Genomic DNA, 17,364 nt, shown 5'->3' with positions numbered 1-17,364 from the left:
CGCAGGGGAGCAGCGGTCAGGGCAGGACCGCAGAGGAGAGGCTGTCTGCCGCCAGGCAGCGGGAAGGGACTGCTTTTAAAGGGGGAAGGTGAGGGGCGCCTGGGTGGCTTAGTCGCTTAAGCGTCCAGCTCTTGATTTCCACTCCGGTCATGATCTTGTGGTTGTGAGATTGAGCCCTGAGTCCGGCTCTGTGCCCTGCACTCAGCGAGAAGCCTGCTTGGAATTCATTCTCTCTCTCTCTCTCTCTCTCTCTCTGTCTCTCTCTCTCTCTCTCTCTCTCTCTCTTTCTCTCTCTCTCTCTCCCTCCCTCTCTCAATCAATCAATCAATCAATCAAAATAAATAAAGGCGGAAGGTGAGGAGGTATGGTGACGTATGGAATTCTCTCTCTTTTGGTAACTGTGCCTAGTCCATTGGTCAGTTGGGGCCTGTGGATATTTCGGGGCGGGTCGCCTGGTGGGCAGGTCTGAATTCAACCGTGTGGTTGCTGTGGTCTTTTCTGTATCCCGTCCCTCAAGCCTGTTTCCTGAAAGCAGCCTCCACGGCCAGGACCCCAGAACCCTGTGTGGATGGGGAGAGAAGGAGCATCCGTCCATCAACCTGGCCTTCTGTCTGTTTCTCCTTGTCTGCCTCTGTGGAGGACAAGCCAGCTCGGGCCAGCCCTGGGCCCATGGGCACACCAGTGACAGGGTGCCCCCCCCGCAAGAGACAGCTCTGTACAGGTCATGACGACGGGTGACCCACCTTATACTCAGCACATGAGTGAGCCCTGAAGTTCGCAAAGTGTGAGACAGTATTCGGCTCACTGGTTGTAAAAAGTACACGTGACACTAACACGTCGTGACACTAACACGTGAACTCTGCGTGTTCTGCCCATTTCTCTCTAACCCTAAAACCGCTCAAAGACAAATCAGAAAGTCTATTTTGAAATCCAAAGGTCAACAAATACTCTGGCAAGCGATGTTAAAATACTTTTTTTTTTTTTTTAACGTTTATTCATTTTTGAGAGACAGAACGCAAGCGGCAGAGGGGCAGAGAGAGACCGGGGGTCTGAAGCGGGCTCTGCACTGACAGCAGTGAGCCCCACGCGGGGAGCCGTGAGATCATGACCTGAGCCAAAGTCGGACGCTCAACCGACTGAGCCACCCACGTGCCCCTTAACGTACTTTTAACTGGGGGCACACGGCTGGCTCGGCCAGTGGACCGTGTGACTCTTGATCTTGGGGTTGTGAGTTCGAGCCCCACGTCGGGTATAGAGATTATTCAAAAATAAAACCTTTAAATAAATAAATAAGTACTTTTAAACAGTTTAAACTAATCAGGGAAAAGGTCACATTTGATGGAGGCCAGGAGTGTCCACCGTGGGCACCGGCATGATGGGACATGTGAGCCCCGCATACCGATGGGGATGTGCCGGTCCCACAGGAGGCCTCCTTGGGCCCTTGTTGACAACAACACGCCCCCCTGAGGGGCTCCCAAAAGGAAGCGGCTGCACCCAGCCACGGAAAGCACAAGGGTGGGGAGGGCAGGGGCGTCAGAAGCGGTCTCGGGACGGCGTCTGACCCCAGTGCTGTAGCAGACTCTCCACGGCATCACCCGTTTCCGCAGGGACACGATTCGGGCAGGTTTGCACATTTTGTTATAATTATGACGGTGACAGCAGGACTGTCTCCCGTTGACTTCCCTCCTGGCTTGTCCGTGTTGCTCGCGTGTGTGACCGTGGCCAGCACTGCGTGTGTGATAAGGGTACAGAGAAAGGCAGGCTGCGTGGAGAAGATTCAGGCAGGGGCTCTGGCATCGGGCACAGTGGGTCCCGAAGGAGCTCGGGACCCCTGTCTGTCCCTGGCCAGGCTGCAGCCCGAGAGACCTCTGACCCCGTGTCTTTCCTTCCTCTAGGGAGTGTCCCAAGAACCAATGAGGTTCCCTGCCTCCCTGTGCTGCCTGCCATGCTGTCCTTGACCTTCCTCCTCCTGGTTACCAGGATGCTCTGGCCCATCGTCCCAGCCACCGCCCTGAGTGCTCAGGATGGAAGTGAGTCTCAGGATCCCGTCTTCTGGGGGGCCTGGCAGGGGCGGGGGGAGCAGATCTCCGTCAGGCCCAGGTGGTGACCTACCCCCGAGGCGAGCGCCCCTGGGCCGTAATGGGACGAGCCAAGCCCTCCCCCGCCCCCACGGACAGCACACAGTGGTTGCCCGCCCCAGCGCCCAGTGACGACCGTCAGAGCGCTGGGCAGATGTCCGAGAGCCTGTCCCGTTTCCAGGGAAAGAGCGCCCTGCTCAGTTAGCGACAAGTGCTATGGCCGGAGGAGGGACAGCGGGGTGAGGATTTTCTGTCCCTGCTCTGGTCCCCGATCCCCCCTTGGGCCAGCAGCTCCGTGACCACCTGGGAGCTCGTTAGAAATGCAGACTCTCGGGACACGGGCGGCCCTGCAGACTCGGAGCCGTGGGTCCTGCGGGACCTCCCAGCGAGTCCCACCCCACGGCCCCAGGTCAGGGCTGCGCGGCTCGTCAAAGATGCCGGGGCCCCAGGCACATCCCACACCCGTGCAACAGAGTCCCCGGCCGCCCCCTGTTCCCCTGACGGTCCTCGAGTCAGCCCCCCATGTGGGCATGGTGATTATTCCTGCAACCTGGGCTCCCGGCCTGGGCTCCCCCCTCAACCCAGCAGCCTCTCTGTCGGTGTGGGGGGGTGGGGGGCCCTTTCCAGTTGTTCGAATGTTTATCACAGGCGTGTGTCTATGCAGCCCTTTGGTGCTTTTGTAAAGATGGAGAGAAAGCAGTTTCCAACCCTTCTGGGGCAAGCACTCCGACGACTGAGGGGACAGCAGGGGTTTTCCAGTCGGGTTCCCGCCACGGACACGCTTGCGGAGGCCCCACTAGCCCCCGCTGGGACACGGGGGGCTTCCTACTGGCTCCCTCGTCCTCTCCCTTGGCCTAGCTGCCCTCACGAGGTACACACCTGTGACTGTGGCCTGTGAGGACCCCGCCGGCCCCGAACGTGCCTGCCTCGCACGAACTCCCACCTCACACACCCTCTCTCTTGCGGGCACCCGAGGCCCCGGGCACACGCCCACACGTGGCACCCGCCACGCCGTGTTGTACTCGGTTAACGGCGCGTCCCCGTCTGCTGTCTGTCCATATGTGTCCGGGCCCTAGAGGGAACTGGTGTGGCGGGATGGGGGGGCCTGGCTCATCGCCCTGTGCTGGTACTTGGGGCCCCCGGGGTCAGAGTTCACCCCGATTGCAGGGTGAGGCCGGCGACGGGTGAGTCCATTCCCAGACGCAGCCTTCCCCAGATTGTGTGTGGGCTGGTTGCACCGCCAGCAGGGGTGGGGCAGCTGGGGGTCCAACATGGCTGGGCGGGTGTCCCGCAGGAGCTGGGGACCTTCCTTGTGGAGAGGAGTGTGCCGACTGCGCACTCCTGGCCCAGGAGCTGGGGACACCGAGGCCGGCCCCAGGGAACACGGAGGCAGCCTTGCACAGGGCCACCACTTCCCAACGCTCAGGTGAGTCGGCAGAGCAGTGACACCTGCCTCCCCCGCCCCCCGAATCTGCCCCCCGGGCCAGGACGGGATGCCTCAGGCCAGGTGACTCAGCACCCACATGGCCCTCCCCTCCTTTTCGTCCCTGTCTTGTTTTCCCACTTGAGACCCGCTGCTCTTCGCTCTTCGATGTGTCCTCTGCCCCGAGCAGGGCTCCCGTGTCCCCAGGGGCCCTGTCCCGTCACTGGCTGCCCCCCACCGGCCCCAGGGAGGGTGGTCAGGAACGTCCTGAGGCCCAGCCGTGACCCACGTGTGACCTGTCCCCTGCTCACAGACTGGGACAACCCCTCCTGCACCGAAGGCGTGGTTTCCGTGTCGAGGGGTGAGCGGGCCGTGATGTCCTGCAACATCTCCAACCCCTTCTTGGGCGTCACCGTCTACCTGATTGCCCTTGGGGAGGATTCCCAGCCCCTCTTCAGGGTGACGCCCCCAGGCTGCTTCTGCCGGGGTGAGTGGCAGCTGCGGGTCCGCGGAGGTGTGGCACAGCTGGTGATTCCGAAGGCGAGCGATGCCCAGGCTGGGCGTTACAAGTGGCATCTCAAAGGTCTGCAGAGGAATATTAAAGTCACCACGCTGGACGTTTTAGGTGAGCTGTGCTCCTGTTTGGGAGGGCAGTTCAGGGGAGGAGTGGCTCTCTCCCCGGGGGGGGGGGGGGGGGGGGGGGGCGGCCTGGGAAGGGCAGGCCAAGGTTCCAACAAAACAAAGTGAAACAACACAAGCCCCTGCCCCCAAAGGCACTGGGCACCTGATCCTGAAGGGGGCTCGGTGTGGGGGGCTGCCCTGTCCAGGGAGCAGGTGGGGCCCCCGATCCCTCTGCTTCTCCAGCCAGACCAGACCCTCCTCTCCCACCACCCCCTTCCCAACACCGGCCCTGCCCCCCCAACCCTGTTCCACTCCCTCTCCTCACGTTGCTCAAAGTTCGCAGGGCACCGCACCCCTAGCCGGCTCGGATCCGATCACAGCCACCTGAGCTCTGGGGACAGGGGCGGTGAGAGGGCTGGGAACGGTGCCCCCAGCCCGGCCGGCCCCTCCTGGACTCATCTGATACTTGGGGCTGGGGGGGGGCAGCATCAGGCGCAGAGGCCCAGGACCTGAACCAGACAGGAGTCCTACCCCTCACCTCTTCCTGTGGTAAGTGTTCTTACCTGCGCCCGGGGAGCCCCCTCGGGTCCCCCGGGCTGTCCCCGCCCTCTGAGCCTGGCACCCATGCCACCTCCTGCCTACAGGGGTGGTGTCCCCCTTGAGGGTGCCCTCCTGGCGGGAGAATAAGTGACGTCCCCGCCCGCTCCCACAGGCCCGCAGATGCCGTGCCCGGGGTGGGCCGAACGCCAGCTCCAGGTGGTGCTCGTGGTCACCGGTGTCAGTGCCGCCCTCGCCATCCTGGTGGTCACCGTGTTAGCCTGGCGCCGACGGCACAGTCCCCTGTACTTGAAGCCCCCAGGGATCTGAGGCCACCGGCACCGAAACTCACCCCCCAGCAACGGAGCCCCGCGTGTCCCACACCCATCTGGTTGACAGAAGCCCGTGCACCTCACAGAGGTGGCGGACAGGCGCAGGCCCCCCCCCCCCCGTCCCCGTCTGCTGGCCCAGGACACCTGCTCGGCCCTACGGCCCAGGGGCCAGCTCCCTGCCGGGGCGGAGGGTGGCCCCAGGTCGATCCTCTGGCTCCCCACCCCAGCCGCAGGCTCTTCTCCACCTGGGCCCCCGGCAGCTCTCTTGGCTCCCCGACTCTGTGGTCAAAGATGGGAAAATCTCAAGTTCCAGAACATTCGGCCTCAGAGGACCTCTCCCTCCTCTGCCCCGTCAGGGCCAGTGGGGTGGGGCTGGGGGTGTACTTCCGGCCGCGGGTGCACAAGGGGCTGCTGTAGCCTCAGAGGCACCCTTCTTTGGGTCTTAGGTTGATCTTGGGCACACCCCTGTCTCTGACCAGGAGCAAGAACGGCTTTGGGGGACCGTCCTGCCCCGGGGTCAAGCTGAGGGCCTAGAGGCCTGAGGTGGGGGAGCCAGCCCCGCCTCCACCGCTAGGGGGCTCGCCAGCGGGGGCAGGCGACAGGTGGCAGCTCGGGCCGCGGCACTTGGCTCCCCCCTTCTCCCCCCCCAGCCACGGGGCCCCTCCCCCACAGCCCCCCTGCTGACCCTTCCCCACCCCAAACCCCTTTACGTCAGATGACTCTCTAATCACAACTGCATGACTCCATTCAGTGTGTTCTTAAGAGGGACATACGGGCTTTTTCTAAAGCACGCGTTCAGTGCTTTGGAAAACACCCATAACGCCAATCCTTAAGATGAATAAAACAAACCAATCGAGAAACCATGAAATGACCTGGGAAATACACATTTTTTTTAAGTGGGGAAAAACAAGTCTAAAAGAAGCTGCTTTCTGTCTTCAGGCACTAAAAAGTCCTAGAACATTCAAAAGAAGCAGATATTCGGGTTCCTCCCTCCCTGCGGAGAGCCCCACATGGAGGAGGGCCCTGCGTGGCGCCTTGACAGGGGCCCAGACCTACAAGGAAATTCTGGGTCTGGGTCTTTGTGTTCATTTCCTCCTTGCTGCTTGTATTTTCAAGGGTTTCTCTATGGGATTCTCTCTCCCTCTCTCTTCCCCTCCTCTGCTGTTGCACATAGGTTCTCTCTCTCTCTCTCTCTCTCTCTCAAATAAATAAATACACTTTAAAAAAAAAAAGAAAAAAGTGACCAGGGCAATTGGAGCCTGAACCCCAACTCACCCAGGGCACCCCCTTGGCTTTCCCCTGCTCCTGCCCTGAACCCCGAGCCTGCGGAGACAGGAGTGGGTGACCAGTTGTCTGTGAACACTCAGCAGGACAGTGCCAAAGGGGGAAGGGAGTAAGGACCGCCCCTCCCAGCCTGGCTCTCAGCACCTCCCCTTGCCCGTGGCACCGCCTCCAGAAAGCCCTCCCAGAAAGCCTGGACCACCAGTCACAGCCTCCTGGCCTGGCATTGGGGCTTTTGAGGCGGTGCCTCAGAGGTGGTGGCAGGCAGTTGGGTGCTGCAGACAGGAAGAGGGCCGAGAGAGGGGGCCCTGCCTTTCCCTTGTCGCTGGGTCTGTGGTGGGCACGGCGGCGGCAGGCATGGCCCCAGAGTTCCCACTGCTCTTTGAGCTCCTTATGCTGGCCTGCACCCTGCTCAGGGCCCTGGCCACCCAAGGTAAGCCCTCCCTGCGTCTCCCACTGCGCTCCCCCTGCCCCCGGAGGGCTCAGTACCCCCCACCTGGGGATGCTCCTTCCTCGGAAGGGGGTGGTCTGGGGACGCTGAGCATGACCTCCCCACCGAGCCCCCCACCCCACTGTTGGTGCCGTCTCGGGGCAGAATCACCGAGGCTTTGGGCTTTTTCTTTACCTAAATGTCTTGGGGGTTCTCTTTTTCGTAATTAGCAAGGCTGCCTTTGTTATGGGAGGATTTCGTCTATTAGTTTGCTTTTTAAAACAGATACATGTGCAAAGTTCTGCAATAGGATGGAAAGATCCGGCACACACGGCAGGGTGGGGAGACTCAGTAGGAAAAAAAAAGAATCTCCAGAATTTAGTTTGCTGAGAGACTGATGTTTGGATTACATCAAAACGGCTCGTGTTTGCACCAGGAAGCCGGTCCTGCTGGGCCCCAGCTGCACAGATGGGGACATTTCTGGGTGTCCCACAGACAGGCAAAGATGCCACCAGGTCTAGGTGCCTGGAAGTGATGGGGAAACTGAGGCAGCCAGAAAGGAAAGAGAGACGGAGACGGGACAGTCTCTCGGCTGTCTCCACTGTCAGTCAAGAGAGGGAGAAGGTGTAGGGACAGGAGATGTGGTCAGAGCTGCCCAAGGCCCAAAGGTCCCCTGGGCCCCTGTGTGGGGAGAGGTCACGGGCAGCCCAGCGCCCCGGGGCCCCTTCAGCCCTCGAGGACAGCCACGGGGGTGCAGTTACCCCGGAGCTGCTCCGGGGCAAGACGCCCGGCTGTGGTGACATGACAGCCATGGGCTGCCCCGGGGGCACCTCTGTCCCTCCAGCATCCCCTGCAGCGAGGAGGGTCCCTGCCCTTCTGGCCAGGCCAGCGGTGACAGCAGGGGGTCCTTCCTGCAGAGGTGCGGCAGTACCCCCCCTACGCGATTGCCCCCGAGGGGGGCTCCGTCGACATCACCTGCTCCACCAGCGGGTTCCTGTTCGGGGTCTACCTGAAGCAGAGGTGGCCGAGGCCCAGCAGTGTGATTTACTACGAAGACGAGAAGGAGCCCACGGTGGATGAGCAGTTTCGGGGACGCGTTGTCTTCTCAGGGCGGCAGCACAACCTGACGGTCACCGTGCACCGCCTGCAGCCGGCCGACACCGGGGCTTATGCCTGCCAGGCGGTCGCGAACGACGAGGTCTGGGGCCCCGGCACCTTGCTCGTGGTGACAGGTAGGGGACGTGCCTACCCCAGGACCCACTTCCCCTGCCTGCCGGTTAGACCCGGCCCCCCTGCCTTCGTCTGGGGGCCTTTCCCCGCTGGCGTGAGCCCACTGCCTCCAGGAAGGCCCCGGGTGGCCCATCCCCCCACCCCAGAGCCCCTCCGGGAGCCCCGAAGGCTCTCTCGATCCGGAAGCCCGCCGCCCGCCCAGTGGCGCTCTCCACTCCTTCCTCAGACAAGCCGCCCGAGGCCGCGGACGCGAGCCGGGAGGCCCCGCTGATGCGCTTTTCCTTCCCTGTGGCCCTGGCGACGGGCTGCTTCATCATCGGGCTGGCGCTGGGGGCGACGTGTGTGCTGAGGAGGACACAGGTCGGTGTGAACCCCCGGCTGTCACCTGTGTCGCTGTCAGCTGGCTCCTCTGAGAAGCCCCAGGGAAACCCCAGGACCTTGCAGCCCGTCCACCAGGGTCCCCGGGAGGCCCGCGGGCTTAGACGGCAGGGTCCAAGGTGGGGGGTGGGGGGTGGGGGGGGGTGGGCCAAGAACGGGACCACGAGCAGGGATGGGCGTGGGCCCAGGAGGAAAACACAGCCGTAAGAGGAGGGCGGGGGGAGAGGCTCAGAGAGACGGGCGGGCACGCGTGTGAGCGCGTGAGTGTGTGTGCACACGGGTGAGCACTGTTGTGCGTGCAGTGTGTGTGTGCGAGCCTGCGGGTTGAGATCAGCGTGGGCAGGTGTGAAAGTGCACATCAGGGGTGCCAGGTGCCGGGAAGGGGTCAGCTCTGCCCTGGTCACTCAGCTCTTCGCGGCCGGCGCGCCTTTGCCCCGTCCACACCTTGGGACAGCGCACCCCCTCCCCAGGCCTCCGAAGCAAGGTCCACTGCCCCCCCCACCCCCCGGCCTGGGGCAGCTCCAGGGCCCTGGGGGGCTGGCGGGGGCGCCTTGGGAGCTGGCCTCATGCCTGGAAGCCCAGCAGCATCTCCAGGGTCAAACAACCCCCGAAGGGGGTGCGCACTGGAGACGGGGGACGCCCCAGAACGAGCAGGACCCCGGACAGAGAGGAGGGGCTTGTCTTTCAGATCAAGAAACTCTGCCGCCTGAAGGATAAGAACCCGGCGTGCGTGGTGTACGAGGACATGTCCTATGGCAACCGGAACACGGTGTCCATCCCCAACGTGTACCAGTGAGCCCCGCGGGCCCCCCAGGCTGCCTAGGTGCAGCTTGCGGAGGGCCGCCTGACCCGGCGAGGTCGCTCAGGCGGATCCCTGGGGCCGTCGGGCTCCCGGCACCTCCTCCAGGAGGCCTTCCTTGCTTACTTCCTGCCTTGCGGGCTGCCCTGCTCTGCTGGTTCTGGCACCTCGGGGCCACCAGGCAGGAAGCCTCTCTGACCTGCTGCTTGCTGCCCTTGCCCTCAAACGGCGGGGGGGAGGGGGGGCTCCTCTGCAGGATGGACTTGGGCCCTGGGCCTGGGAGAGGGGCAAGAGGGAGGGGTCGCCCAGCCCCTGAAATAAAGCACTTCTCCCCCGTCCCCGACTCCAGCATCTATTCTCAACCAGCTGACAGCCCAGGAGGGGCTGACACCCTCCCCAAACACCTTCTGGGACTTCTGCGGCCTGTGTGATTCTGTGTGACACCTTGAGGAAGGACATGAGCAAGGGGGCCCTTCCCCACTCCAGGCCCAAGGGGGCCCCTGTCACCCTGGGTGGGCTGCAGAAGGGGCAGATCAACCAGGGCCCTCACCCACCCCCTCAGCCCCCTTCACCTGGCCTCACCTGCCTCCATCACACAATGAGGTGGGGGTGGAGGAGGGGCCCGGCAGCGGTGACTCGGGGTCTTAACTAAGAGCCCTTCCCCACGTGCCCTCGTGTTGGGGGGCGATGGGAACTTGGGTATCTATGTTTGCTCTCGGGTGGGAAACAAGGCACCCCCAGTGTGGGTGCGAACCGTGACGTGTCCTGTTAGACTCTGAGCTGAGAAACAGCAGACCGTGCTGCCCACCCCCCCCCCCCCCCCCCGTCCTGTGCCCTCAAACCCCTATCAGAGTTGGAAAGACAACACTAATATGGTTGGCTATACTGGTCGAAAACCTCGCTCTATAAAAACCCTACACGCATAAATACATGGCAAGCATCTACAAACTTGGGGGGGAGAAAGATTACCGAACGAAGGTTAATATGCTTAATTTATGAAGATCCTTATCAATTAATGGAAAGAAAACATTCAGAGAAAAATGAGCAAAGAGCAAAAATGAGTGATGAACATAGGAGACCATTCAAATTGCTAGTTATCCATGAAATATCAGCAGAAATTAAATAACCCGCCACCCCCTGCGTTGGCAAAGATTAAAACGTCATTAAGGTATGATGTTCCTTTTACTTGGAAACCCCGCTTCTAGAATTGTGTCTTTGGCTGGTGGGACGTGTGCTCCCCAGGCGGGAAGTTACCAGGACACCTCGGGCCAGGGCGGGCAGCCTGGGACACAAACTCAGCAATTTTTCTGGAGGCCACCAGGGACCTACCCCTGGGACCCAGATGGCAGTCAGGAAGATCGGCAAAGAGACACCAGGTCCTGGTGTCCCAGCCTCCCAGGGGCCCCCGGAGGAAGTGCAGACCGCCCTACAGACCCGGGGATACAACAGGTGTCTCTTGGTGGTCCCCACTCCGGACCACTCGGCAAGTCCCACCCCTCTGGGCCTCAGTGTCCCCTCTGTAAATGAGGGGAGCGGGGTCCATGCTCTCTTCCAGAGCTGGACTCTGTGGTATCCAGGCCAGGCTGGACATGCTTCCCACTGCCCCCCACCCCTGCAGCTCCCAGGCGCCTGCACTCTCTCCCTGCTCCCCACCCTTCAGAAGCAACTTCCTGGAGGTGGAAATCATCACCTCCAGCCAGCCTCCGGAGGCCCTTGTCACCTGAGGAGATCTCAGCCTGACCTCACCCCAGCAATCAGAGGCTGTGCCTGAGTCACAGCCCCACCGTCCTCCTCCTGGCAAGAACCCCTCCTGGTGACTCCCCTCCGTGCTCAGGGTCATGTTCCCACATCCTCACCCTCCTCATGATTGTCCCATGACCGGCTGCTTCTCTGTCCACCCTCCAGACCATGGCGATTGCAGGGCAGGGCTGAGTTCCTCTCCCATGTCACCCACTCCCCCAGTCCTTCGCGAGCATTCCTGTGTGCCGGGCATGTTGTGAAATACAGATGATAGATAGAAAGATGATAGATAGATGATAGATAAGTAGATAGATAGATAGATAATAGATAAATGATAGATGATAGATAAGTAGATGATAGATAATAGGTAAATGATAGATGATAGATAGATAGATAGATAATAGATAAGTGATAGATAGATGATAGATAAGTAGATAGCCGATAGATAGATAGATAGATAGATAGATGATAGATACTTAAACATGATATGCCTGGTTTATTCCTCTCATGACAACCAGAGCACCATCCAAGTCCTGGTTCCCCACTGTCTACCTCTGTGCCTGAACCTCTCAGGCTTCAAATTCCTCACCCGTAAAATGGGGACAAGGACTGCTCCATGTGGTGAGGTGCCACGAGAACCAAACACCACAGTAAACCCTCAGAATGGGCCTCTGCAGAGCAAATGCTCTGTCCACCACGCAGGTGTGGGCTCAGACCACAGAAGCTCAGACCACAGAGGCGGAGGTCTGGACGGCAAGAGGCAACACGACAGCTCCCACCCCCAGGCCACTGCTGGGGACAGTGGGGAGCAGTGAGAACAGGCACCATAGGGTGTCGACTCCTTCCCACACTGGCCTTCAAAGCCAGAGGATGGCCACTCATGCTCCCCAGAGAGCCTAGTTCCCAATGCAGGGGCTAGCCAGGGAGGGCAGCCAGAGGGCGGTGATGGGCATGGCAGGAAGAGGGTCTTGAGGGGTGGGGTCTCAGCCTGTCCAGGGCCTCACCCCTCCACACTCCAGGTTGGCTGGCCCTGTAAGGGTTAAATTGTAGTGTAGGGCTAACCTGTAGCCTTAAGAAATAACAGCTTTGTTTTAACGCTGTAGATTAAGATAACAGCCTTGTCCTATCAATCAAGGGAACAAAACTTTAAGGAAAATCAACTGGTGTAGTGTTTGATTGGATCGGGGCAAGGGCATGTCTGAACTGTTTCCACCCCCATCTGGAAACTATTTCTTTGTTCTGTTCCCAGGTGATGATAAGACGATGTGGTCAGCTATAAAAACTCTGTACCCCGGCTGTTCCAGACCGCACTCTGGCCAAGAGTGTCGGTCCCGATCTGTTGGCCTTGCCTCTCATTGTAATAAACTTTGTTGTGACTGTCACTGGTACCTGTAGCATTCTGTTTCAGGAGTCGTGTGGATGCAACAGGCCCCACAACCCTGGACCAGACTTGGCCCCCTCAAGACCCATGGCCTGATACCTCACATCCTCAGGGGACAGCCGGCCAACTGGGCCTTGTCCACACTTCTCGGGACAGGGCCAAGCACACCAGAGTCAAGGCTAGAGTAACAGACACCCTTGGAGGACAGTCATCAAGTCATCCACTCAGGAAGGTCAGGAATAATACCATAATCATTGACCCAATGATACCAGAGGGAACAAGCAGCTGGAGAGGGAGGGGAGACCTGACAGAGGAAATCTCCCAAAAGGAGAAGAGAAGTAAGGGAACCCTCAGAGATAAGGGTGGTGGAGGAGAAACTTCTTCAAGGAGGGCCTGAGAAAGGGAGACAGGACAGTGAGAGCCCCAGAGGCAGACTGTGTGATGCCGAGGGAGTGTGCGGCAGGCTGAGGACAAAGTAGGAGCTAGCAACCCCCCCCCCCCCCGCCCCCCTTGCCCTCAGGGGATGTGTGTGACATTCCTCAGGCACTCCCAGCTGCCCAAGGACAAAGGAAAGGACAGAAAACCAATGGTTAACTGATAGAGATCACGGTCGCAGGCCATGAGTCTCCATCACTTTACAAATATCTTCATATATTACAAGAAAAAGGCAATCTTGTCAATAACCCAATCTCCAGAAACCTGTAGACTCAGTTTCCTGGAGCCCCAACATCACCTTCCCCTCCATAGATGTGGGAAACGAAGGCAAGAAGGAAATGGCAGGTAAAAATACATTTCTTTGTAACCTGCAGCCCGTTGACGGATACTTGAGGCAAATACCCGTTTCTCCAAGAACCTCCTACTGTCTAATGCTAATGCCTTCCTGGAGGGAAAACAACCTCAGCTTGACAATAGCAAGGCCTCAGGTGTCTTAGGCATCTTCTTTAGCACCTCGCAGTCCTTCTGGAGGCCCCCCTTTTGACTCTACGTCCTGAACTCCGTAGTATATAATCACTCAGTCTTCACAACCCCTGTGCAGCTCTTTCTGCCACGGACCCTGTCCCCGGGCTTTAATAAAATCACCTTTCTGCACCAAAGACGTCTTCAAGAATTCTTTATTGGCCGTAGGCTCTGAAGCCCACCATCACCCCCAAACCCCATCATGTGAGACTCTCAGTAAAGGGGCAGCAGACGGCCCACCAGCAGAGGGAGGGCAGAGAAGGCGAGCCCGCACCCACGCATTCTGGGGGCGAGAAAGAAATCCCAAATTTCAGGCGGCATCAGATTTCCCAGAGACAACTCCGCATTCAAGAAAGCAAGGGAGGGCCGCCTGGGTGGCTTGGTCGGTTAAGCGTCCGAGTTTGGCTCAGGTCATGATCTCATGGTTCTCGAGTTCGAGCCCCACATCAGGCTCTGTGCTGACAGCTTGGAGCCTGGAGCCTGCTTTCAATTCTGTGTCTCCCTCTCTGCCCCTCCCCACTCTCTCTCTGTCTCTCTCTCACACACAAAAAATGAGTAAGCACTAAAAAAAAAGACAAAACCCAGAAGACGGTGGAATAATACTTAAGTATTAATTACTGAAAGAGAATGACTTTGTACTTGAAACATTAAGTTATCATCTCAGTGTAAGGGTGTAATAAAGATATTCTGTTTGAAATCAGAGTTTGAAATCACTCTTGGAGTCAGTGTTCAAATAAAGCAGACCCAAACATAGGAGACATTACAGGAGAAAAAAGACACCAATAACGACAGAGTTTACTTTTGCCAGAAAACAATGACTAAAGAAACATACAACCTGCAATCTACATAACAATCTAGAACTAAAATTCTAGATAACACTAGCACAATGGAGAGGAGGAGGGGGAGAAAATGCTGAGACATCTATCTGGTCAGAAGGAAGACACAGACCAAGATAAGGTTAAGAAATCAATCCAAAAAATGAGTAGGAAGGGGTCCAAGGGCAGCCACAGTAAGAAGCCAAACAGAACATACTACAAAAACCAGCAGAAAGAGCTGCCCAGTGGAAACAGGAAAAGAAAAAAAATAATAAATGCAAAAGACTACACAGTGAATGGAAAATATGAAATGAGGTGACAAAATGTACTGATTTAACAGTTAAGTACAATTAGTCCTAATAACAGGAATTACAACTGCAGTAATCATACAATAAATACTTTCACAATAAGTGTAAATGGGTCAAACTCACCAATTAAAAGACAGTGTCAAACTGGGTTTAAAAGAAAAAATTCAACAATAGGTGGTCCGTTAGACAAAACGCTTTAAACAAAGAAACATCAATAGGCTGGAAATAAGAGGGTGGAAAACATAAAAAGCAAACACAAACCAAAAGAAAGCTGGAGTTACTGGTCCTATTTTCTGACAGAATAGTAGTGTTGCTAAAAGCAACGGTAGAACAAAAATATAGAACCAATGTAAATACATATGAACCTAAAAATAAACAGGTAAAATACGTAAAGCCAGGAATGACAGCGGCACTTGGAAAAATCAATAAAACAACCGCTTCAACCTAAGGTTTTAGTGCGTCCCTTCAGATCTGAATCGTGCCATTAATTAACATGGAATTCTACGTGCACCAAATAGAAACCATAGGTGAAACTTTTTTTCAACGTTTATTTATTTTTTGGGGGACAGAGAGAGACAGAGCACGAATGGGGGAGGGGCAGAGAGAGAGGGAGACACAGAATCTGAAACAGGCTCCAGGCTCCAAGCCATCAGCCCAGAGCCTGACGCGGGGCTCGAACTCCCGGACCGCGAGATCGTGACCTGGCTGAAGTCGGACACTTAACCGACTGCGCCACCCAGGCGCCCAAGGTGAAACTTTTTTTTAACAATCACTTACTGTTATCCGGTTCTGAGCAAAAAACAGAAGCAGAATGAGGTCTACAGGCCCAATGCCATCTACATGAATTACAAACATGCCTCCACAGAGTAGTAGTGCACGTTTTACTTTAACTAGACACATGGGCTGGCATACCTGAAATTAAAGAGGCCACCGATGGGAGAGCGGGGGGGGGGGGTTGAGGGGGGTGGGGGGGGAGGACAGGTACAACACAGGACAGCATGGCCCTCATGAGCCAGCACTGTGCGATGAGGAGAGGCAGAGAGGGTCATGAGTTCCTCTGGACAGTCTAAGGGCTGTGTGGCCACATCTCTGCAACCCCTCACAGGACCCAAGTCCTCGCCCTGCCCCCATACCCCAGGTGTGGTCTGGGAGACAGCCTTACAGACGGTCAGGGGTAAATTCAGAAAACACAAGGGCAGTGGAGGCGTTTGGAGGGAAAAGCAGCAGGTCCGGCCCAGTGGAAACTGAGCCTCTGAGGACTGAGAGAGGCTCCCTCTGGAAATAAACCCAATTTCCAAGGTAGAAATCAGGTACAAAAGTGGATATTCAGAATGGGAAAAGGAATCACGAATTTCAAAAAGCATCCAAAATATCTGGAAAATAGTATTTTTAAATTAACAGGCAACCCCAACCATTCTATTTTTTGTTACATGATGTCACTGCCTGCTTTTTGGCCTCCTCTTCAGATGACCAGGATTTGGTGGTGCCGTTTTCTAGAGAGAACACAGAGTTTGAATGCCATTTCATCTAAGCACAGTGTGGGCCAGGATGTGCGTGGCTGGCTAGACACGCACAGAATGTGAGCCGTGGCTCCCTACCATCACAGGGATTCCAGGAAATTCTATTGTCTGAGACTCTGATCAAAAAAGAATAAAAGAGGGGCCCTTGGGGGCTCAGTCGGTTAGGCATCCGACTTCGGCTTAGGTCATGATCTCGCAGTTTGTGGGTTCGAGCCCCCCGTCGGGCTCTGTGCTGACAGCTCAGAGCCTGGAGCCTGCTTCGGATTCTGTGTCTCCCTCTCTCTCTGCCCCTCCCCCTGCTCGTGCTCTGTCTCTCTCTCTCTCTCTCAAAAAAGAAACTCTTAAAAAGAGTTAAACTCTTAAAAAGAAACTCTTTAAAAAAAACTTAAAAAAAAAAAGAAAAGAAAAGAATAAAAGAGGGACAGCATAGTTATAACTGTGCTGGGCTCCTCATGGAGGGTGGTCCTGGAGGCGAAAATGTCCCAACAGGCATGGACCTCACCAGCAATGTCCACTCCGTATACACCTCACACCTTGCTCCTTGGCCACGGGGGCCACGCTCTGGAGGACACGGGCGCCTCTTGGTTGCTGTTCCGCCCACACCTTCCCGTGGTAAGGTGAGAGAGCCGGCCCAGGAGCAGTGGGTGAGCCCAGAAGAAATTGTAATTTGTTTCCTGCGGCCGCCGTAACACATGACTACAAATCTGGGAGCTTAAAATAATAGAAGTTGGGGTGTGTGGGTGGCTTAGTCGGTTGAGCGCCTGACTTGATTTTGGCTCAGGTCACGATCTCGCACAGTCATGAGATCAAGCCGCACGTCAGGCTGCACGCTGGGCACGGAGGCTGCGTGAAGGTTCTCTCTCTCCCTCCCTCTTCCCTCCTTTTCCCTTTCGTCTGTTTGTTTGTTTTCTCACAATTCTGGAGGCCGGAAGTTCAAAGTCGAGGCAGGGTTGGATCTCCCTGGAGGATCTGAGGGAGAATCTGCTCCAGGCCTCTTCCACAGGCTGGCGGCCGCCCGCAGTCTGCATTCCTCGGTCTGCGGCCTCTGTCATCACGTGGACTTCTCCCTGGTGCCACCTGTCTGTGTCCAAATTTCTCTCTTCTTGCAAGGACACCGTCTTATTGGATTTAGGGCCATCTTGGATGGCCTCATCCTAACTTGGCCATGCCTGCAAAGACTCTAATCTCCACATAAGACCCGGTCACAGGTTCTGTGCGGGCATCAACTTTGGTCGGGGAGGGCCCTGTTCACCCCTGCGCACTCATCCCTCTCCCAGACAGAGAGCAAAAACTCGTCGCTCTTAGGGAGACCGCATACCCATACACAGACCCGACTAAAGGCAAGTAGTGTGTGCCCAGAGTAACTCGTCCCTGGCCAGCCCAAAGCCACCTGCCCGACACACAGGTGTGGTGGCAGGAGACGAGGGTCTACACCACCGTGGTTACAGCACCTTTAGCTCTAAGTGTACAGCACGCCTGACCTGGGGGCACCGAGGGCGCAAACCCGCCTGGGGGCAGACGCCGCCCCACCACA

At 57.4% G+C, this 17,364-nt stretch overlaps 2 protein-coding genes across 3 annotated transcripts in view; both read left to right on the top strand.

Annotated features, from left to right (window-relative positions):
- SECTM1 (secreted and transmembrane 1) overlaps window positions 1-5,859 on the top strand; it is a 38,307-nt gene extending 32,448 nt beyond the window's left edge. Inside the window, exons 7-11 of the mRNA XM_045487251.1 lie at window positions 1,896-2,030; window positions 3,373-3,504; window positions 3,815-4,126; window positions 4,609-4,671; window positions 4,835-5,859. Of these exons, the coding sequence (XP_045343207.1) occupies window positions 1,896-2,030; window positions 3,373-3,504; window positions 3,815-4,126; window positions 4,609-4,671; window positions 4,835-4,989 (797 nt within the window). The 3' untranslated portion in view covers window positions 4,990-5,859. The remainder of the gene's footprint in view (window positions 1-1,895; window positions 2,031-3,372; window positions 3,505-3,814; window positions 4,127-4,608; window positions 4,672-4,834) is intronic.
- Window positions 5,860-5,990: 131 nt separating this feature from the next.
- CD7 (CD7 molecule) lies at window positions 5,991-9,449 on the top strand. Of its 2 annotated transcripts, none has more exons than XM_045489976.1 (4): window positions 5,991-6,705; window positions 7,620-7,934; window positions 8,159-8,292; window positions 8,999-9,449. In XM_045489976.1, the coding sequence occupies exons 1-4, from the start codon at window positions 6,630-6,632 to the stop codon at window positions 9,104-9,106; spliced, it is 633 nt and encodes a 210-aa protein (XP_045345932.1). In that variant the 5' UTR covers window positions 5,991-6,629; the 3' UTR covers window positions 9,107-9,449. The 2 variants fall into 2 exon arrangements, with proteins under 2 accessions (XP_045345932.1, XP_045345931.1); XM_045489975.1 differs by having other exon boundaries at window positions 8,135-8,292.
- The last annotated feature ends 7,915 nt before the right edge of the window (window positions 9,450-17,364 follow it).

This window comes from Leopardus geoffroyi, chromosome E1 (assembly GCF_018350155.1).
Source record: "Leopardus geoffroyi isolate Oge1 chromosome E1, O.geoffroyi_Oge1_pat1.0, whole genome shotgun sequence".
Lineage (NCBI taxonomy): Eukaryota > Metazoa > Chordata > Mammalia > Carnivora > Felidae > Leopardus > Leopardus geoffroyi.
Note: the sequence above shows the minus strand (reverse complement) of the source record. Positions and strands in the feature narration are given on the sequence as shown.